The sequence below is a fragment of the Micromesistius poutassou genome (genome assembly GCF_964030765.1).
Source record: "Micromesistius poutassou genome assembly, chromosome: 5".
In the NCBI taxonomy this organism is placed as follows: domain Eukaryota; kingdom Metazoa; phylum Chordata; class Actinopteri; order Gadiformes; family Gadidae; genus Micromesistius; species Micromesistius poutassou.
This window is the reverse complement of record NC_140275.1, coordinates 9,459,191-9,480,786: the sequence shown is the minus strand read 5'-3', so window position 1 is coordinate 9,480,786 and position 21,596 is coordinate 9,459,191. Positions and strand designations below refer to the sequence as shown.

General features: G+C 44.1%; 4 protein-coding genes and 2 non-coding genes across 6 annotated transcripts in view; 4 read left to right on the top strand and 2 right to left on the bottom strand.

Annotated features, from left to right (window-relative positions):
• Positions 1-7,658, bottom strand: part of LOC311344023 (junction-mediating and -regulatory protein-like) — a gene marked incomplete at its 3' end in the record, with an annotated part of 15,377 nt that extends 7,719 nt beyond the window's left edge. Inside the window, exons 1-2 of the mRNA XM_084468961.1 lie at positions 6,314-7,658; positions 3,689-3,862 (exon numbers count right to left, since the gene is read on the bottom strand). Of these exons, the coding sequence (XP_084325087.1) occupies positions 3,689-3,862; positions 6,314-7,120 (981 nt within the window). The 5' untranslated portion in view covers positions 7,121-7,658. The remainder of the gene's footprint in view (positions 1-3,688; positions 3,863-6,313) is intronic.
• Positions 982-1,053, top strand: AC3HAE_014449 (transfer RNA glutamine (anticodon CUG)). The gene has a single exon. It is a non-coding gene; the product is annotated as a tRNA-Gln (tRNA).
• Positions 7,659-8,337: 679 nt separating the features above from the next.
• On the top strand, positions 8,338-8,409 carry AC3HAE_014448 (transfer RNA glutamine (anticodon CUG)). Its single transcript has one exon. It is a non-coding gene; the product is annotated as a tRNA-Gln (tRNA).
• Positions 8,410-9,015: 606 nt separating this feature from the next.
• Positions 9,016-13,463, bottom strand: LOC311343864 (betaine--homocysteine S-methyltransferase 1-like). Its single transcript, XM_084468835.1, has 8 exons — positions 13,076-13,463; positions 12,251-12,383; positions 11,494-11,606; positions 11,142-11,333; positions 10,865-11,012; positions 10,547-10,729; positions 9,867-10,095; positions 9,016-9,386 (listed from the first exon to the last, which is right to left on the bottom strand). The coding sequence occupies exons 1-8, from the start codon at positions 13,082-13,084 to the stop codon at positions 9,302-9,304; spliced, it is 1,092 nt and encodes a 363-aa protein (XP_084324961.1). The 5' UTR covers positions 13,085-13,463; the 3' UTR covers positions 9,016-9,301.
• A 490-nt stretch (positions 13,464-13,953) lies between these two features.
• cenph (centromere protein H) lies at positions 13,954-17,093 on the top strand. The gene is made up of 9 exons (XM_084468750.1): positions 13,954-14,473; positions 14,665-14,720; positions 14,865-14,910; positions 15,467-15,535; positions 15,658-15,714; positions 15,959-16,022; positions 16,378-16,429; positions 16,697-16,857; positions 16,954-17,093. Exons 1-9 carry the CDS (start codon positions 14,364-14,366, stop codon positions 17,044-17,046), a joined length of 708 nt encoding a protein of 235 aa, XP_084324876.1. The 5' UTR covers positions 13,954-14,363; the 3' UTR covers positions 17,047-17,093.
• A 104-nt stretch (positions 17,094-17,197) lies between these two features.
• dimt1l (DIM1 dimethyladenosine transferase 1-like) lies at positions 17,198-21,591 on the top strand. Its single transcript, XM_084468321.1, has 12 exons — positions 17,198-17,351; positions 17,532-17,605; positions 17,688-17,774; positions 17,972-18,033; positions 18,208-18,301; positions 18,414-18,463; positions 18,565-18,688; positions 19,062-19,154; positions 19,276-19,340; positions 19,458-19,521; positions 19,846-19,952; positions 20,735-21,591. The coding sequence occupies exons 1-12, from the start codon at positions 17,294-17,296 to the stop codon at positions 20,775-20,777; spliced, it is 921 nt and encodes a 306-aa protein (XP_084324447.1). The 5' UTR covers positions 17,198-17,293; the 3' UTR covers positions 20,778-21,591.
• The last annotated feature ends 5 nt before the right edge of the window (positions 21,592-21,596 follow it).

Genomic DNA, 21,596 nt, shown 5'->3' with positions numbered 1-21,596 from the left:
CTTACATTATATTGTGTGCAACATCATGCCATCTCTACAGACACATTCACACAAACATAGTCGGTCTTACAATGAAGGCAACACTTGTGCCTCAAAGACTACACTTCACTAGCAGAGTTGAATAATAACATAACCCCTGTGAAAACACTCACAGCTACTTGGGTCGTTCATGATAATAAGGAACAATTCATTGCGTTTTCATAGCGACACCCAAAGCCCTTTACATATCGAGTGCATATATGTGTGTGTGTTATCCCCAAAATCTATGACTAATGTGAAGAGTATGTTATTACGACACATTATATTACATTCCACATTCCACAACCATTATTTAAACATAGATGTTAAAATGGCTTTTAGATTAGGATTGTACAGGGAAAACCTGTAGGCTCAACACACATGGCAGAAACAAACACATCGGTCATCATTAGTAGGAACACAATCTGCATCCTTTACAACCCAATAAGTTACTAATACCTGAGTGGTGCTTTGACCTAAAGCAGATAATGGTTAATGTTGTTGTGTAAGGGCAACTCAGGACACCAGAATGTTGCTGTAAGTTATTTAATCGGACAAAGTAAGAAGCAAAGGTTTAACGGCTAGTTCACTGACCAGCGTTTGGGTGGAATCCAAGATTCTTGTTATTTTGTTGGCCAGATGAAACGGGAGAAACCCCCCACTGTGTGCTCTTAAAAACATTGTTGTTTTTTTTTACCTATGTTTGAATATTTTGTTTATCTTTTCCTTATGACATATTCAACCAATCAAAAGAAGTATGTTTCTAATCAGGGAAAAATAAAGTGTGTAATAAAAAATGTATTTATGTCATTTACGTCATTCATGTGTTATTCTTAATTAAAATGTTTTATTTTATGTGAAATATGAAATCCAAATACCGAGGGATACATCATGAACCACAGGAACGCCTGATAGCTAATGATGCTAAAACCAGGTCATGGTCAACATCACCAATAAACAACAGGTTCCATGGTGTAATGGTTAGCACTCAGGACTCTGAATCCTGCGATCCGAGTTCAAATCTCGGTGGAACCTGAGATTTTCCAAACACGTACATTATGGCCTTACATCAAAACAAAGCCAGGGTTAATCTGTGCCTGACTCCTTTGATTATGCAATGTAAAAACAAGCGTTCTACATACACTTCTCAGGGTGGCACTCGTGAAATAAGTGTTTAAGAAAGCGGTCAGGGGTTTGGTGGGCAAGGGTGAGCAGCGGACTGGAACCTGATCTATTCTCACAAAGCAAATTTCCGGTTCAGCGTGAGAAGATTCCACAGGATGACCTGGGGGTTTCTGGTGTGTTCCAGATGCCTCGGACACCAGCCTTCTGAGCGTTCCCGTTAGCCTCTTCTTTAGCAAACCAGCTCGAAAACAGACAACACAACTCTACATTGTATCGCACGCACAGGAAGACACAGTGCAATGCATTCATTGGTGACCGGAATAAAGTAGCAATGTAATCAAGTGTGTAAGAGCATTTAAGATCGACATTAAAATGACCAACGTGGTACAAATACAAAGAAAAAAATTAATCCCTTTTCGGGCGCAGACATTTTGGTTGAGAGCGTCATCACTGAGCTCGGTCTACTCTCAGAATTCCGAGGGGGGGGGGGGGGGGGCGTGCCTCCGAGAAATGCCGCAAGACAGCTGGGAGATTTCCCCACTTCGGACCTCGGAAGGCTGGTGTCCGAGGCGTCTGGAACGCACCATTAGCCTTGACGTTTGACTGATGAAGAAGACAAGGATTAACACTCTAAAGGATTAACAATTAAAAGAATGGTTGTATTAACTTATTATGGTCTAGTGGTTACTGTGCTCAATTGCTGCATTTCATACCTTAAAATGCTGACTCTATGTCTATCTCTGTTTCCCATTCCCGTTGGATGATTTGTGGCACTTGGATGCCGTATGTAGAACAATGTAGTGGATATGCCAAATGTATAACTAATATATATATATATATATATATATATATATACATACATATATATAGTATAATCGATTGTATTGTGTATATTAAATACATATATAATATATATAAAAACAATTTGCAATGCTATTGACGCTAACCACATTGTTTAAAGTTCTGTGCATATACCAGCATGACTCATCCAAGGCACAGCAGCCTACATCCTTACAGAGGTACTGTCTGACTCAATACTGCATTTCTCCCTTAAGAAACGCTGCCCGGATTCACAGGGCTGCTAAAAACAACAGACAGAATCTGATAGAATCTACTCTATATGCTTTCGCTGATGTCAGTGGATGTCGGGGCCCGGCCGGCTGCTGTAAACCTATAGGCCCAGACACAACATGACTTATTCATGTCCCTGTGAGACGGTGGGGGGGGGGGGGGGGGGGGAAACTGGAGAACCATGAGGCTCTGTCTGGCTCCCAGCGTGTCTCTGAAGCCCCGTCTGCCGCTTCCTATGAGGACTTCACCCAGGGAAACAAAATGGAAGACACGAGTAGAAAGAAGAGGGGTCGTTCTGTGTATCTGTGTGCATGCATGTGTGCGTCACTGTGTGTGTGTGTGTGTGTGTGTGTGTGTGTACGTACATCACTGTGTGGCATTGTGTGTGTGTGTGTGTGTGTGTGTGTGTGTGTGTGTGTGTGTGTGTGTGTGTGTGTGTGTGTGTGTGTAAGTGTGCGCAGAGTACATGCAGAGAGCCCAGACTAGCCAGCCGAGCTACAGCCTCATTACTAGTAACGCTCTTTGTACGAGTCAATTAGCTGCTGCAGTGGCTGGACCTCTCACCTCCCTCGTTCCTTACACACACACCTCATCTCTCTCCCTATCACCTCGGCCATATCTCCCACATTTTCTCCAAGGGTGGAGTCTGACAAGCATACAGGCCCTCAATTGGCTTTGAATGTATTGTGTAAGAAACATTGTGTAAGGAGACACACATTAACACAGGGTATCACACATACTGTACACAGAAAAACACATAGACACAGTGACACGCATGCATAAACACACACACACACACACACACACACACACACACACACACACACACACACACACACACACACACACACAAAAACACTGCCACATATGAGCGCACACACACACACACACACACACACACACACACACACACACACACTCAACCTATTTTAAGATCACATGAGAGTTTCCGATCTGTTTTGTAAGGGGCCTGTGTAAGCGCTCTGGGCGCAGGAGAAGGACAATGGCGGGGATGAATGTGAACTCCGCTGTGTTGTCAGCCAGCGATGCACCCAGAGACACAAGAATAGACCAGAGCCCAACCTCCCACTCGCCTCACATCTCATTCACGACTGGATGACGAGCTGGGAGACACAGCAGCACCAGAGATAGGAAGACAGTCGACCCTTCGAGATGTTTTATTAACACTTTAAATCTTCTCTCTCTTCCATTTCCAAACTTGTATTTTATTTATTGTGTGTGTGTGTGTGTGTGTGTGGGCGTTGTGTACGTGTGTGTGTGTGTGTGTGTGTGTGTGTGTGTGTGTGTGTGTGTGGTTGGTCCAGTGTTAACAGCAGGGCAGTGTCAGAGGCTGAGAGGGGGGGGTAAGCTGTGGTCATTCTTTAATGTGTGTGTGTGTGTGTGTGTGTGTGTGTGTGTGTGTGTGTGTGTGTGTGTGTGTGTGTGTGTGTGTGTGTGTGTGTGTGTGTGCTACCTTGATCTGTTGTCTGCGCAGCATTGCCAGCTCCCTCATGTCCCTGAAGGGCTGCAGCAGGTACTGGTACAGCTGTGTGCAGCCCTCCAGAAGGCTGCCGTACGCCTGGTCCTCCTCTTCATAGACGGCCAACAGCTCCACCATGCACTCCATGCTCCTGTGTTGCTCCAGCAGCTGCATCACACACACACACACACACACATACAAGTGTTTAGTTATTAGTGACAGCCAACGTATGAAATACATTCAGTGAAATATGTATGGAGAAAAAAAGTCGATACCGAACACAGCGAACACAATCTTATAGGACTTATTGAAGAACGTTTCTATGCTGACAGTCCATAAACTAGAATGTTGTGCTTGTTCTTCCCAGGGATGCGGTTCACACGCTGATCATTACTGCTCTATGAAGGATCCTTAGTCTTCTGCAAACACAATGTTGCTATTGATCAGCTTTCTATCAGAATTTCAAAATCCATAGTCAGGTAAAAGGACATAGACATTAACACATACACATGCACTAAACACGAATAATGGTTGTTTAATTTGTAAAATAATCACTAAGAACTGACTGGAAGTTATATATATATATATATTCCTGATTTGCACAGGGGTCAGCTAAGAGCCTTGAGGAAGTGTAAACAAAAGGGCCAGTATGTCTGAATGCTGTCCCTTAGCGAATGACCCTAGGCCGGCCCAGGCAAGGGCTTTCCGCTGAGAATACGATCAATACTGGCACGCGTTACTGTCGGACCGACAAGAAAAGAGAAAGGCAGCCTGCACAGCACTGAAACAGCCATTAACTCCACCTCAAAATGGAGCTCGGTGATCGATGCCACAGAATGTGCGTGCGTGTGCACAAGAGAGAGCCTGCCTCGAATTTGACTGTCGTGGTCAGTGCGTCTCGGTGACTTTGCTTAAATGGACCAAAGAACACAGACAGGAGGACAGACAACAAGAGAACCAGCTCTAGAGGCGGAGGTGGATTTCATTTCCTACAGAAAAGGAAATTGGAGATTGGCACTTAGTGGGACCTCTGCAGCTCAGGGGTTTTGAGGAGGATTGTGGGAAACGGTGGCTCCGCCGCTCCAAGTATGCAGGAATTGCAGGGACTTTGCACTGCTTCCTGTGTCTGCTCTCCTCACTCTCCTAATCCATTTTGTTTGTGTGTGTGTGTGTGTATATGTGTGTGTAGAGGTGGCCTGGTGTTGAATACAATATAATGTAATTGTGTGTGTGTGTGTGTGTGTGTGTGTGTGTCCGTGTGTGTCCGTGTGCGTGCATGCGTGCATGTGTCGGTGACTATGCATGAGTGTCTGAGTTTGTGTGTGTATATCTATATATGTGTGTGTGTGTGTGTGTGTGTGTGTGTGTGTGTGTGTGTGTGTGTGTGTGTGTGTGTGTGTGTGAGAATGTGCACGAGTGACCGTGTATGAGTATGTGTGTGTCTGTGTTTGTGCGCCATTCTGACAATGGGTACAATAGAAAAATGGTGGAAGATATGTGTCTATTGCACTCTTTGATTCAGTCCGCTTCTACAAACAGAGCTGGGAGGAGCTGGGAGGACTTCAGAAAGGCCATCACCCAAACACACAGGCCCTAGAACCCCACCAGTCCACATAACCATCCTCCTGCTCTGCCCAGATCCTTGAAAAGAAAAGTGCATTCATCAACCACGATTGATTGGAAGTATAATTTTAGACCCGGTGGTTTTAAGTTGCTTCTAGTTTGTGTTTCTATTGAGTGGATTTAATCAATCACCTGGTGCTGTTAGTGTGTAAGAGGAGCTCATTGTTCAAAAATATAGCCGTGTCTGTGAGTGTGTCTGTGTGTGTGTGTGTGTGTGTGTGTGTGTGTGTGTCTACTGAGTGAATGTGCCAAATAGGAAGCTACACAATATTAATTTACAAATCTATCTGCAAAATATGAACCTATTTTATATACCGTAATTAGTATAGATGATAATATATAACCTAACTCATTATGTTTGTCATTCACAATGCATAGTGTTTAATAAGGTATAGAAGTTATGAAGTGAAGGTTGAGCAAAATCATACCATAGAATATGACGACACATTCGATAGTTCCATCTCAGTATGATCCTAAAGTCCCCACGCATAAATGAAATGCGCAATTGCAGATAATAGGAAATGGATACACTAGTTGTTACATGTTTGTTGGTCTTTTCGTCTCTCCTGCTGTGTGATTTGTTTTCAGATGTGCACAAGGGGGTATCTGGACCTCTGGCGGCCTCTTCACCTCACAAGCCCCTCACGTCGTACCATTCGTAACAATGTCAGTCCGAGCAGCTCGACATGGGACACTTCCTACACGCAGAATGCCATTAGAGGTACTCAGCGAAATCGGGATTCCTCCCTGACAGACTAAAACATATCATGCCATGAAATATATTTTAAAAAAAAACATGCCATGACTACATGTTGTGTATCCAAGAATTGGAAAAACTGTACTGTTTGTCAGACGCATATAAAAATTCCTTGTTAGTGTGTTAGTGTGCAAAGCAGCCATAACGAACGGGTTTGACCCCAAGTGACCCTGCCGAGGGAGTTAAGTTCACAAGGGCGTGGCAGAATGCTACTGAAACAACGCATCAGTGTGTCTCACCTCATTTAAGTGCTTTTTTGTACGGTTAACCGCTTCCTCGTAGCCGGATTGCCTCAGTTCACTCAAGCTCTCGTAGTACTCGTCCGGGTCGTCGTTTTCCGTAAACAAGACCTGAGACAATATTTTCCACCCGCATGTGTCGAGGGCATGTCCCAGGTACATGTGCAGACGGTAGCACAGCTCGTCCATCTCCACCTGTGGGACCTCGGAGGTGCCAAACAGGACGGCCCACATCCCCGCCGGCTCCTCCGGGAAGACGGGCAGGCAGGGCTCAAGGTCGGAGTTCACGGAGCACAACTGTACGTGGATGGTACGCAGATCTTGGAAGGAAAATAGGCCGGCCCAGCTGCAGTCTTCTTTGCTCAAATTGTCGAACTCCTCCAGGTCTAAATGCTCGACGAGGGGGGAGAGGGAGTCGTCTTTAAGCGCGTCCAACACATCACTGTCCGGACTAATTGGGGACATAACCGCTTTGATCGCATGCGGGCCCGACTTTGATGGGGATTTAGTTTGGAGGCTTTTAACCGCGGGTCCCAGCGCTCCTTTGCCGGGGCTTCTGGCTGCTTTATCTTTCACTGGACTTTTGGGCCATTTTGTTTTCTCCTCCTGGCCCGTGAGGTCCACGAAGGAGTCCCTGCCGAAGCTTCGCCTCTGCGCCGTCCTGTTGTGACATGTGATGGCGAATTTGCCCTCCACCTCGTTCCACGCGACGATGAAAACAAATTTGTGCTTTTCCTTCTCCTCAAACACATTGGGCCGAACGGCCACCCAGCCGGACTCCAAGTGATCCTCCATCGTGAAGGACATCTCGACAAGATGTAGCAAAGACCACACTAAGAAAACCACAAACCAAATCCCAGAAACGTCACTCACTCGAAACAACAACAACAACAACAACAACACACTGATACGTCATCAAACTACAGTAAAACATCGCCCCGGTGACGACGATGATCATATGTGGCCGACACAGCGATCCTTCCCTCCTCAAGCGGATGAATCGTGAGCAGTGGAGGGCTGTGTGCCATCTCGCGTCCACCTGCCTTCATCAGTTCTCTCTCATTTCGCGTCCTAGTTCCCCGAAGCTGATCGGCTTTTTCCTCCAAGTCTCTGCAGTGGCCGGCCGACGACACCACAACGCGAGCGTTTGTTTACCATCGGGCTGCGAGCTCGGGTCCCGCCGTCAGCTGTGCTCCCGTTATTTCCCTCGCTTATCAGGCTGTGCAGCAAGCAAGACAACCCTTCCTCATAAAGTGAGTGGAGCGGGGTGTCGTGTCACTTCATTGGCAGCTGCAAGAAACGATTGTCAGAGCGTCCCCAAACCCTTTCGGGCAAGTTGACGTCCCCGAAGAAAACAATATTTTCCTCCTCCTCCTCCTCCTCCTCCTCCTCGTCTGCAGGCCTCCATCACCAGTCGAGATATTTTTTTTTCTTGTTGGCTTCTGCAGGATACGTGGTGACGTCACGCGGCTGACGTCGGAGGCTAAAGCAGCTCACGAGAGGAGTCGGAGGAGCGAACCGCTTCCAAAAATGCCGTCGATGACCGTTCAGTGACCACAGCCTTTTTTTTTTATTATTCATTTCATTCATTAAAATACAAAGAACACATAAATCATTCAATGAGTTTGATTGCATGACGATGCATCGTATTCTATTCATGGGCTGTGTGAGAGCAGGAAGACACGGTGAGCTGGTGTTGCGGCAAAATGTTGAAGGATCGATGCTGTAATAATGTGTTAACGGTGAGAGTTATGATTCATACTTGCACAAATTAATTGCATGCCCGTTGTGAATCCCCTAGAGAACACTTCTGTAACGTGACGTACACAATGAATATGTTAATATGGAATGAAACCTATAACGCCTCAAGAGTGAATATTAGAAGTAAACACATGTTGTACGTTGACAGTCCTTGCAAAAAAAAACAACAACGATCAAACGGCCTTAGTTGAATAATGTGAGGCAGTACGACGTTCATGAGGATACATTTTTGTTACGTAATATTATCGCTTGACGATACGCAGGGTTCCATGGTGTAATGGTTAGCACTCAGGACTCTGAATCCTGCGATCCGAGTTCAAATCTCGGTGGAACCTGTACGTTTTCAAACTGAAAGATAGCCACTTATAGCTGGTAGTATATAGTTCTTAACGACACACTCTTCGGTCCCATATACAGTATATAATATCCAAATATTGGGTTGTCTTTGCAATTGTAATATCTCTACGTTTTGACACATTGTAATATCTTTAATCTTCTTGCAAATTCTCCCATATAAATGGGAGATAAATTCCAAGAAATAATTAATTTAATCTAATCCAAACAATTAAAACAATGCCAATATTAACCAATAATTAACTTTTTTTTATAACAAAATAGTTTTATGAGTCCAAGACCAAAAAAAGCAAAAGAACACTTGAATTAAATTAATAAATGTTAATATCCTGCCAACCACACATTTTGTTAGCTCTAGATTTGTCAACGAATGACTCCCTCCCTGCTTCAAACTGTACCTTCTCCGTTGAGGTAGCTTTGTAGGCCAGCTATGCTCTTTTTGAGGACCACAATAGATTGTTCCAACTCCAATACTATCTAGAATTTCATCTTCCAGCATTTCCAGTATGCTCTCTGTACACATACCTTTCTTAAAGCCAACCTTTTCTAGCTCACATAAACACACTGCAACATTTTAGATGCAACTCTTTTATTGTGGTACACAACATAAGAGTTGGAAGATGGGTCCCACGCTTTATGTGTATTTGTGTGTATGTGTGTGTGTGTGTGTGTGTGTGTGTGATAAGATAAGCCAGTTTTTACAGTCATCAGCTTTGAGTATAAGTACAGCAGCAGGTAGAAATAATGAGTAGGAGTGGGGTAGGAGTAGTGCTGATCAGCAGGCGTAGGGCCTTAAGCGTCTAGATTATTATCAAAGCTACCGATCGGAGCGGTTTATGCACAAGAAAGTGTGAATACGTTTGGAGCATGAAGCTATTTCAGTGCTGGTGTGGACGTGGAAGGGCAATCCGGTCGTCCTGAAGCTGGCAGAAGATTTTCCCAATATTCACGGCAAGCCCTAAAATGAAATATCAAGACAAATATGGATGTCACGCACAATTTCTCCTCCCCTATTTAATGATGCCACGTTATTTCACGATTCACGATGCATTACGTTACATCACACACTAATACGGTGAAGGTAACGTCTCTTTAGTTAGTTGAACGACGTTCCTTATACTATTCCTTATACGTGTGGAGACATAGACAATAAAGGCTTGGTTATGGCTCCACGTCGACACAACGCAAGGGGCTTTACGGACCCCTCACGTCCTTGCGGACCCTCCTTGCGTCCACCGCGAGGGCCGGACGCGCGCCTCCCCAAAAAATTGTAACCTTTGCGTCGCGGCGTCACAGCAGCGAGGGGCCTGTGATTGGTCCGCTCACTAAAACCCGACGCAGGAACGACGCTGGAACCACAACTGAGCCTTAAGAGTTGTACGACCAGTCCAACGCGACGCGACGAGGAAGGATGGAGTTTCTGCCACACATCTCTCACCTCTCCGTCATGAAGGACGTGCCGTAGGTAGCCAGGCCGGCGCCCCAGAGCCCGTGTTTGTCGGACGCCGGCGGCAGGACGCCCCTCTCTGGAGACATCTCCTCGGCGATGGCCCGGATGTGGTAGGGCTCGAAGCCACAGCAGCCGCCAATGTAGCGGATCCCGGCGTCATACGCCGCCCTCGCGTACTTCTGCATGTCCCAGCGCGTCATGGCCCGGGCCTCCATCGCTAAAAAAACGAAAAGAAAAGCGACAAGCGAGTCGAGTCAAGTGTACGGTCGGAAGAAGACAGTGTGCAGTGTGATAACAGCGGTGAAAGCTGTGATCGTATCGGCCATCGCCAAAACAACAACATAGGTTGTGGCAACCCGGCCCGGTCCCAATCAACGCGATGCAGAGCACCTGAGGAAGCCTGCTTAAAAAGGCAGGCTTCCACGTCCATTCGGGGGCTCTCTCGTGGCTGGGGTGGACGGAGAGTCCGGCCGTTGTGTTCTGAGCCACCCGATCGTCTTTTAGTTATTTTTCAGAAAGATATTTTATGTTTGATTAAACGTGGCCTTTGTGGCTTGACAACGAAGCGATTTGCGTGCTGTTTGAAGTAAGGCGGGTTCACTCCCCGAGGCGGGTTGCCACAAGGTGTATCTTGGCGTCAGCCGAAACAAGTGCACGTGACGACTGACCGAAGGGGTACTCGGCCAGCGTGGTGTAGCCACTGTGGTTGCACTCGGGCGTGTGGAAGCCCAGCGGTTGGACCATCAGGTGGGCTTTGAGTCCGGCCTTCTCTAGTCCCTCCTTCATGAGCGTCACGGTGCGGACGCACGTCAGGGGGTCCAGGTGGCAGTTGATCCCAACCATGTCGGCCCCTGTACCCAAGGACCCGCACAAACACACACAGACACGGACACACACACAGACACACACACAGAAACAAGTGTGTATGTTGAGAAAACAGCAACCAACCAACTACTTTTCTGATCACAGGAAGTCCTCCGTCTCACCGGCTCGGACCAGCCTGACCGCACACTCTCCGGGTGGCGTCCCGTCCTTGTCTCCGTGGGGGGAGATGCAGAGCGTCGCCCCCACCGGTTTCCCGCCGGCCTTCATCACCTCCACCGCCCACACGGCCTCCTCCACGTGCTTGAAGAACTGAGGCACACGTCACGATGTTCACGTTGCGTTGTGTCCGTTTATCTTCTTTATGGACACATTTCATCGTCGCGTCCGGCGACGTGTGAGACGTCGTGAGGTGTCTCGTCGTGGCGCTCTGCCGCTCACCTCCACCATGTAGAAGTCGATGTCCTTCCTGGTGAAAACGTCCAGCTGCTTCTGGATGATGGCTTTGACCTCAGCCCGGTCGCGGTTCACCGGGTAGACGGGGGTCTGGGACACGCCCGCCGCCACCAAGGCACCGGACTCATCGGCGATCTCCCTGGCCAGGTCACAGGCTGCCTCGTTGATCTGTGTTCCCTGCATTGATACACAACACGCAACACAGACTCCTCTAAATGTCGTACTTAATTAAGGTGGGACCGTGGGACAGGATATACCGACGTGAATGTTAGGGTTCTATTTTGTTTTATAGTAATGTTTTGAAACGGTCTCCAGAATGAGGATCCCAGAGACTGACGGTGATGTCGGTGACGTTGCCGCTGATCTGCAGCTTTTCGTCGCTGGAGTAGAATGTGAGCGTCTGGAGCACGTCAGCGCCGGCCCTCTGGAACTCCCTGTGGAGCTGCCGCACTGGGGGGGAAACGAAGAATAGGCTATGGTTTATTCAGGTGTGTGTGTATGTGCTTAACAACTCACAACACACCTCCCTGAAACACAACACAACACAAACTTGTCAATGTTGTAATAACTGATTATATATATATATATTTGACTACCGAATGACCAATGGTTTTTAATCTTCATAATATGAATATATTATATTCATATAATATTGATTATAATACTGATTATTATCAGTATTTGTGTCATTAAGATTTATGAAAGAATTATGAAAATATATCATCCGACGCTTGCTAAATGACAACGTTCAGTGCCATATACTGTGTATATGTGGAGTTGCACTGATTTTCAAGTTCAGTCGGTTATCCAATGGGTGGAGCTTGTCCCGCACAATCATTTGCATTGGACTGTGGACCACTTTAAAACGGCCCATAGATTGTAAGTGCAAACGGCAATTGGATGATTGCATTTTATTTTATTGATGACTCAAATAACTCATATTATGACAAATAAAATGCATTTTGAGTTGTATTTTTGACATTGCATTTTCTTTTGATTATTGCCCTAAAAATACTTCCATACTTTAATGCTACACTATTATTCAGATCGCTGCTGAGGCTGATATCTAATCAAAAATAAGATAGGTTATATACCCGCTTCTGGATGCTCCACGGCCGCTTCAGGGGTGAAGTGTGGAGCCTTCACATAGCCTCGCCTCTCCAGTTGCATCACATAGCCCCCGTCGCCTATAACCACCTCACCTGCATTCAGGCGCTCCAAAATTCCCTGCAGGACACACACACACACACACACACACACACACACACAATTGTTATCAAAATAACGTTTTGCAGAAGTGCACCATGCTTTTCTACACCATGCACTAGAATTCACACAATCGAGTCAGTTATTTACAAATCATTCCTATGGGGATTTCTATGCGCTCTTTCTCTATCCGTCGTCTGATGTGACCGAGTTCTCGGTTTCTGGATCGTCTCTGTAAGCAAAGGCAGGATTGGGACTGCTGTGACACAAGTGTTTCAAGGTTTATTCGATAGACAAAGCATATATACAGTTTGTTCATGGGCAGAAGATTACGCTCCCGGATGTGAAAAGTCATGCAAATATATTCAGGGATAACATAGTAATTACGCAAAATAGATACGTACACAGAAAGGGTGCACACATGGTTGAATAAGATTAAATTACACAACAGCTAATCAGAGACATCCTAATTAATAACAAGATACTTGAGTGACAAATGCATTTGTGCATGTGTCACTCACATGCATGAGTGCATTAGTCTGATACAAAATCGGAAAATGTTCAAACAAGGAGTGACATATTAAGTACAAGATTATAAACAAAGCACCAATCTCAACAGGGATAACAGCCGAATATAATCATTCGTAACGCATACAGACATCACAAGTGTATTGATGTAATAGAAGTAGCATCAAATATAACTCCAATCATACCTTCCTCATTCTATACTGCGAAGACGATATCCGCGTCCTGGGATCCAAAACAACCGACTGTGTCTCTGTGTATGTGTGCTGTCTTTATATTTTAAGTCGGCCAATGTTGTTTTTCAAACATTAACTTTAGCGTCTTCTCTTAGCAAGTGACTTCCAACTTGTTGGTGAAATGCCGCCCCCTATCGGTCCAAACCTGCCACCCTAGAAAAACAATACATTTTTACCTTTGGGCTATATCTTTAAAGCCTTTTGGTCTCCAAATTCCACGTTACGCAACTGTACCATTCTCTGCTCTGCCAAGTGATGGTAAATAGCTACGACGAGTCTCAACACAATCTCCCATTCCCAACCTCCACTAACTAACCACCCGTGTGCCCAGGATATAAATCCCGAGAACAACAACACGGAGGACTGCAGTTTGGAGAGCGCAGCGGGGGTCAGTTGAGTTTAGTAGACCAATGCGTGTAGAAATGTGGAAGGAGGCCAGAAACAGTGTGTGTGTGTGTGTGTGTGTGTGTGTGTGTGTGTGTGTGTGCGCGCGTGCGTGTGCGTGTGCGTGTGCGATAAGATAAGCCAGTTTTTAGTTAAGTTTTTTGTTTTTTTTTACAAGTACAGCAGCAGGTAGAAATAATGAGTAGGAGTGGGGTAGGAGTAGTGCTGATCAGCAGGTGTAGGGCCATATGCATCTAGAGATTATTATCAAAGCTACAGATCAGGGCGGTTTATGCACAAGAAAGTGTGAATACTTTTGGTGCCGGAGGTGGCGCTGTGTCTTTTCTGCAGAGTCTTCTGCAGAGTCTTTGGTGCCCCCCCGCCCCCCCGCACCCCGTCCATTTCCTGGCGGGCTGATGACGTCATTTGAATGTATTATTGTTTACAGTCGATTGTTGACGAACGATACTTTCTTTTTCAAGTAACCCGCTGCTTTACACAGCGTTACTTTGTTACTTTAGTTAACAGTTAACGGGAGTAAAGTAAAGTAAATTAAGTAAAACAAACTAGTGTTTGTTTCGAAGGTACCGCGAAACTTTTATTGTCGAGATTTTCCGCTGTTTTCCTCATCCCGAGTCAAATTCAGATCATTTAATTACATGTTTGTAGTGTGTGACATTTTAACATGCGAAATGACGCCCAGCAGAGTCTAATAGCACGATCAACTTAACACATAAAAACTGCCGAAGAGCAACTTTTCTTTTCACACGCTTGTTCCTGTGTGCACAATTCAACTTCCATCGGGTTCCAGAGAGACGTTCCTGAACTGGACTCCAATAATCGCCAATAATCTGACATGGAACGACCAGATGATGTGGGAAACCTAGAAGCTGACGCTCCAATGGCTGGCCAAGGTCCCGAAGGACCTAATGGACAGCAGGACACATCCCCTATGGACATATTAAGGTGCTGTTTATGCCATACACATGCATCTTCACATTTCGACTTGTCTGGATGTTCTCCACAATCAATATTAGGCCCGTTTTGTTTGAGTCAATTTATGCCAATTATGGTCAGCTAAGAACGTTTTTTGGGCCGATATGCTTGTATTAACAACATGCTACAAATTGAACGTGCGCATATCGTTTGCTTTGCAGAATAAAACAACAGATGTTCAACCAGTGTGTTGAGATGTCAGCGCAGATCAACGCAGGTATGCCACCTGTGTTTTAAGAGTTCACAATATACCTGTAGCTTAACATGGGTCCCACTATGTACACTAAAGATTAATATGATGATGTGTTTTGTGTGTCATATATATATATATATATTGTCATATATTGTCATATCTTTCCAGTGGAGAGCAAAACAACATGTAGCACAGCTGAAGCTGAAAGGAACTTGTGAGTACACTACAGAGTGGCCAAGACACACCCACCTCATGTGTCACACCTGAACCTAGAATAAGTGGTATGGGAGTATGAATCTCATTAAATGTTCCTGGCATTTATCTAATTTAAATACATTTTCCAAATCAGAAATATATTTTTTTAGTTTTATGTAATTGGTGCGACTGTGTAGGCTAGTATCCATACATATGAAAACTCTATCACTCAAAGTTTGTCATCATAGATACTCCCTCTGCCTTTTGCGTCCTCTTGGAGGAATAGTTACACAGTCTCATCTGGTACCAATGGCATTCTTCCAAAAGTATCCATTTCTTGTTCTGACCAACCCTGCTAGGAACATTTCATGGAGATTGTTTTAAGCGTCGATTGAACTTGACCCTTTTAAGTTTGACTCCTTTGATGCCCATTCAACTTTTTTAGTTGCTACTGTCCAGGCATGATTGCATGAGGTGGGAATGACTTAACCACCATGTCGTTTATACTATAATCCTTTAAAACTGGTTTGTTGCACATATGATGAAATCAGTTTTCTATTTAATTATTCATACAGGGTTGATCATGTCAGTGCGTTAGAAGAGGCAAAGACGGATCAATTCATCAAGACACTTCCTTTGCACAGGTAACAGGGGTACAGGAAAATGCATACTTAAATGTAGAAGTGTATATATATTATTTACCTAATTACGTGTTATTTATCAACCTTTCTGTGGGGGTCTTATCTTTTTCGCTTGTGTCTTGCAGAATGCAGATGTGGCATGCCATCGCTGAAAAACTACAGCAAAACAATCCAGAATCGGAGTAAGCCAACCTAATAACAGTAAATAGTAAATATATGTTATTGTTTTTCATATAAGATAAAAGCACAACATATAAAAAATGTTTACTTGAATCTGGTTGTTATTTATTATTTAAGGGGTTAATGATTAATTTGCATAATTATTTTTACATACATTTTTTCTTCATCTCTACATATTTCACATGACACAGAGCATGGTGTCAGTAATATCAGAATGCTGAATTAACCTGAACCTCTTTTGTACAGGTCGATAAAAGCAGCAAACGATCGCTGCATGGCCCTTTGTTCACAAATTAAAAAGCTTCAGCAGGTAAGAAGTGGTGAGGTTTTTCTGCACCAAATATTCTCTTTCAAAGGAATACACGACCCAAAACAACAAAACAAATGACTTAATTAACGTTTCAGGCTTGCCGATCAGCTCAGCTATAGCGTCAGTTCATTATTCATTGCAGAGTGCAGGGATCTAAATATATTCCACATCCGAATCAACACGACACGTATCCATGAAATAAATCTATGGAAGTGCTTCATGACGTAATCAGAGGAGAGTACAACCGTTGCTATCTATGTCAAGTTATCCCTGAACTATACGTGTTCTATGGTGTATTCCTTTAAAAAAAATAGTCTTATTAAAATTCACTGCACTGTCACTTATTTGTTAACAGGAATCCAGAGATATGGAGGATCAAATCACAGACATAAGGAAGAAGAGACTCGGTACTTGTATAGTCTATCTCTGTCCTCTTGTAGGTTCTTTATATTGTAGCTTTTAAAGAATCAAAATGAAACGTGCAATATACAATCTCATTCTAACCATGATAACTATTTACTATGTTCCAATTATTTCCTCTTCTTCCTATTCATTCCCGTCTGGCGTTGTGCTTTTAGCGTCTACCACGTGAACGTGTGAATTTAGATTATCGTCCGTGGAGCGACGGACTCGTTCGGGACTCCTTTGAGCGACAGTTGTGTGTTTCTCCGCAGAGCTGAAGCAGCTCACACGTGACCAGATGAAGGAGATGGAGCTGCTGAAGAACAAACGCGAGCCGCCCGAGTTTGAGAAGTACAAAGCCGCCCAGCAGAAGGGCCAGTCCAACCTGGAGAAGTACAAGACCATGACTGTTATGACTCAGAACGTCTTGCGGGTACATTTATATACAAACGCGCACATGAAGATGTTTAACGTGAGGCTCAACTGAAAGTAAAAATTTAACAAACATTTGCGTTACCTTTTTTTACAGGGAATTATTTTAGCTTGCAAAATCAATTGGCTGGATGACCCCAAAATCAAAGATATCGCCATGACCCTAGAAGATCTTCCCATTACAGACTGAAGAAAGAAAACGTTCTCTGCATATTTATGAATTGTCACTGTATATACTGGAATAAAATCATCGAGAGAAGTTGTAGGTGTCTTCGTAATAATTGCCGACAGGGGGCGGTGTAGGGAGTGACTCCAGGCGGAGTCACTCCGACATCCTGTGACGTGAGAAAAGAACTTGGAGGTTTGCACGTGTCTGTGTATTCCTATATTTTGGAATAGTTTTCTGCTTATTTTCGCAAACCCACAAATCCGTCAATATGCCGAAGGTTAAGGCGGAGAAGAAAAGCCGGCAGCACCAAGAAATAAAGAACCAAGGTGGGTTTATATTCCGTTTAACCTGACCGAAGTGCTGTTGTTGCGCTTAGCTTACTAGCTTCTAAATATGCATCATAGATGAACTGATGATCTATATTTATTCATCTACTGGCTGTCACTCAAACCCGCTCCAATCAATCCTCTTAAGTTAAACAAACGTGTTTATTATGAACCACACAGGTATTATGTTCAACACTGGCATCGGCCAGCACATATTGAAGAATCCCTTGGTGGTGAACGGAATCATCGATAAGGTAACCTTACATTAAGGTCACATTCTGACATTATCTGGATCTGGACCCATTCAGAAAACCTCATGAACCTCATGTCTTTCAGGCTGCCATCAGACCGACAGATGTTGTTCTGGAGGTGGGGCCTGGTACTGGAAACATGACAGTCAAACTTCTGGAGAAAGGCAAGAAGGTGAGTGTCCGCTAGCCAATAAGTTAAGTTAATATCATCTGAAATAAGGCCGGGAAAGGGAACGTATTGGGAAAAACGTATTCGTTTCTTTATTGTTTATACATCTTGACATGATTAATGTTGTACGCACCCTGGTTGCGCGGTGAGGAATTGCATCAACAGTATCTGAACGTGCACCCCGTCTGTCCTGGCTGCAGGTGGTCGCCTGTGAGTTGGACCTCAGGTTGGTGGCTGAGCTCCAGAAAAGAGTGCAATGCACGTGAGTAAATGAATATAACATTTAGAACAATTTGTCTGAAAAGAAGTGGAGTTTAAACCTAATTGGATCCAAACGGTCAATCAGCAGCATATGATGATACATTCCTGTTTTGATTTGGCCGGTGTGTCACACCGCGTTTTTTGATGGTCATTATTTGTACTTATTTTTTTACAGACCCCTACAGTCAAAACTTCAAATATTAGTAGGTGACGTGCTGAAAACAGACCTGCCTTTCTTTGACATTTGTGTCGCCAATTTACCCTACCAGGTATGAACAAATCTGCTCTAATTGAAAATATCCCAAACCACCTTTTTTGTTTACGAGTACAGCAAGCTAAGTCTAAATAAAATGCTAAAAAAAATAAATGTTTATTTTGCAGATTTCTTCCCCATTTGTTTTCAAGCTTCTGCTACATAGGCCTTTCTTCCGGTAAGTGGAATCCCACTATGAGAACAAAGTCAAATGAAGTTAACCCCTTATCACACGTCTCATTCTGTGGACGCCGCCGCCGCCTCCTTCCAACCGTCCAGGTGCGCAGTGTTGATGTTCCAGAGGGAGTTTGCGATGCGTTTAGTGGCCCAGCCGGGTGATAAGCTGTACTGCAGACTGTCAATCAACACCCAGCTACTGGCTCGCGTGGACCATCTGATGAAGGTCAGACTCCCAACCCAGCAAGTCGACCACGTGCCCACATCGTACAGCTTTTTGCATTTATTTATTTTATTTTATTAAATTGTGTTGTGCATGCATGTTGTGTAGCATCTGCAGTAGCCTAGCTATCACTGCTGTGTACGGGGAATGGGGTCAGCCTGGCGATTGTCAGTACTTGCACTTGGTTCTAATGAACGTCTACTGTACCGACGGCGATATATTGTTTCACTTCTTATGACAAATGTACTTATTGTAAGTCGCTTTGGATAAAAGCGTCTGCTAAACTCCCTAGATGTAAATTTAGATTTAGTTGTCGTCTCTGTGTGGATGATGGTAGATTGTACTGAGCACTCTAACGTATGCTCCTCTCGTCCAGGTGGGCAAAAATAACTTCCGTCCTCCTCCTAAAGTGGAGTCCAGTGTGGTCAGAATAGAACCCAAGAACCCACCTCCTCCGGTTAACTTTCAGGTAAGTTACACAATTGAACACAAAGCAACGCCTCTGACAGCCTCTATGAGCTCTGTCTGTGTGAGGGGCAACTGACGAGGGGTCGGTCTGTGATGTTGTGTTTTCTTAATTATTTATACAGGAATGGGACGGTCTGGTCAGAATTGCATTTGTGAGGAAAAATAAAACACTGAATTCCTCATTCAAGTAAGTGTGTGTGTGTGGGTTTACGTTCACTCATGTACTCGCCATGAATACTTTGGAATACTTTGGTTTCTTTGGAGGGGACAGAAAAATACTTAACATTTACACTTTATTCCACAGGAGTAATTCAGTTGAACAGCTTCTGGAGAAGAACTACAGAATTCACTGTTCAGTACACAGCATAGTGAGTAAACTAGCTTCAGCTGGGTCACCATCACCTTCTGAAAGCATCACCGCTTAAATGGGAAGGCAAACGCATGCCCCCTGCTCCTTTCCCCCCCCCCAGTATCTCCAATCAATGGCCTGGTCTAAAACAGTCAAACACTGCTTGTTGTCATGCATTCATCAGTATCAATTGAATTGGTTTATATAGAAGGTATTTACAGAAGAAACATGCATTCCCTCACACAAACCTAGCAAGCAAAACGTTTTCAATCATGTGCACACTCGTTGATTTGGATGGTCATGGGCAGTTATTTATAATGTGTGTGTGTGTGTGTGTTGCCAGGAAATCCCAGCTGACTTCAGCATTACCAAGAAGGTGGAGAGTGTTCTGGAGGAGGTGGAGTTCAGCGAGAAGAGAGCCCGCTCCATGGATATCGATGACTTCATGGTGTAAGTCTTGAGAGTTGTGTTCCCACCCTTAAGCTGTACGCTTTCGTTGTAATCCTTATTTGTCTGATAGTAGCCAAGTTCACGCCAACTTCACCTGATAAAATTAGTGTTTTCTATCAGGCCTGGCGGTCACCCGCCTCAATAGGGAAGTGTTCTGGTAAATCCAGACACAGCAAAATATTTAGTTGGAAATCTGAATTAATGGCGTTATTCCGTAATACATTACAAAAATAGGAGCACTATTTTACAATCAGTGCATTCAAAAGTGCAAAATACTCGATAGTGACACAGCAAGTGACTGTGTGTATAGATAGAGTGCACTTTGCAGGGCCAGGCACTTTAGCATTGATTGTCATGGTAATCCTCTAAGGCCAAAGTACCATGCAAGGGTTTTTTCCAGTGTTGGCATGGCAATGTGATGTTTCTTTTCCTGTTAGTTTACCGTTAACAGAAAATAGATATAATAATAATACATTATTTTCCAAATCAATACTTAATGAGGCGATTGGATGGCAAAAGCCGTGGGGAGTTTGGGATATTCTTGACGTTGACTGCTTGTACATCAAGGGTTATAATACACCTTAGTGACGTTGCTTGTACATCAAGAAAAAAATGAGGCTATGTAACAAAACATCAAAACTACTCTTATCAAGAGAAATTCACACTTTTGAGAAATTTTCTTAATGTGCCCTACATTGTGCTTTAATAGGGTAATACTTGGTTCTTTGAATGACTCACATCCTGTGTTGCGGTTTAATCTGTGGAAATGTCATCCTACACAGATTGCTTCACGCATTCAACAAAGCTGGGATCCACTTCTCCTAATTGGCAGAGACGCGTCGCCTTCGGATCTCTTCGCCAGAGCGCTCTGTGTGGGAGAGGCCTGACTAAGATAATCTCCCGTCACTCCCACTCTTTTCTTTGAACAGTGCAGGGGCAACTAAAACCTAAATATTAAAAAGAATTTTCCACTGGAAAACTTAACCTTTAGTTGATCAAATACGTCACTCAGACATTCTGAACTTGAGGCTTGTATTTTTGGGATGAAATCAAGCAAGTGAAGTTTGATCAGCCAAAACTGGAACTTTGTAATGGACTATGCAGAGGGAATTATGGGATGCGTTTAAACAGACATTGAAGCTGAATGGAGAGCACTGTATTAGAAATGGTCCATGCCTCTGGCGTTATATTCTGTTGGAGGCAATTAATTGATTCACATTTGTTGGCGGTGATGCTTTCCTGTAAATAGAACGGTATGTAAAAGTGCTCATATTGAGATTACGTGCTATATTGTAACTAATGGTTCACATTACAAGTGTTGAGCTGTTTAAGACAGTTTGGAAAGTTAATGGGATGATTCTTAAAGCAGACTACTTCAACTACTTGAAGTGTTTTGTCTTTCAAGTTTGGATATCTTAAATATTAAATGCAGCCATGATCTAAATTCAGATTAATTCTGAAGCTATGGTGGAACTGCGAACTCGCCCTGTAGATGGCGCTGTCCACCTCACGTTAATACCATGATCTCCATCGTGCTCTTCACTACCCTGTCTGGCCCTGGTCCTCATGAAGACACTTGCTTTATCATAAATTAACTTAATGACAATAAATGACGTTATGTCCATCAATCATTCAAGTGCGCCA

Coding starts and splice junctions, on each gene's coding strand:
- dimt1l (XM_084468321.1), top strand. CDS start 17,294: ATGCCGAAGGTTAAGGCGGAGAAGAAAAGCCGGCAGCACCAAGAAATA. Junction 18,302..18,413: donor TCGCCAATTTACCCTACCAG/GTATGAACAAAT, acceptor TTTATTTTGCAG/ATTTCTTCCCCATTTGTTTT. Junction 19,953..20,734: donor GATATCGATGACTTCATGGT/GTAAGTCTTGAG, acceptor CATCCTACACAG/ATTGCTTCACGCATTCAACA.
- LOC311343864 (XM_084468835.1), bottom strand. Junction 11,607..12,250: donor CGTGGAGCATCCAGAAGCGG/GTATATAACCTA, acceptor TTTCCCCCCCAG/TGCGGCAGCTCCACAGGGAG. Junction 11,334..11,493: donor GCAACGTCACCGACATCACC/GTCAGTCTCTGG, acceptor GTATCAATGCAG/GGAACACAGATCAACGAGGC.
- cenph (XM_084468750.1), top strand. CDS start 14,364: ATGGAACGACCAGATGATGTGGGAAACCTAGAAGCTGACGCTCCAATG. Junction 15,536..15,657: donor AAGACACTTCCTTTGCACAG/GTAACAGGGGTA, acceptor TGTGTCTTGCAG/AATGCAGATGTGGCATGCCA. Junction 16,023..16,377: donor AAATTAAAAAGCTTCAGCAG/GTAAGAAGTGGT, acceptor ATTTGTTAACAG/GAATCCAGAGATATGGAGGA.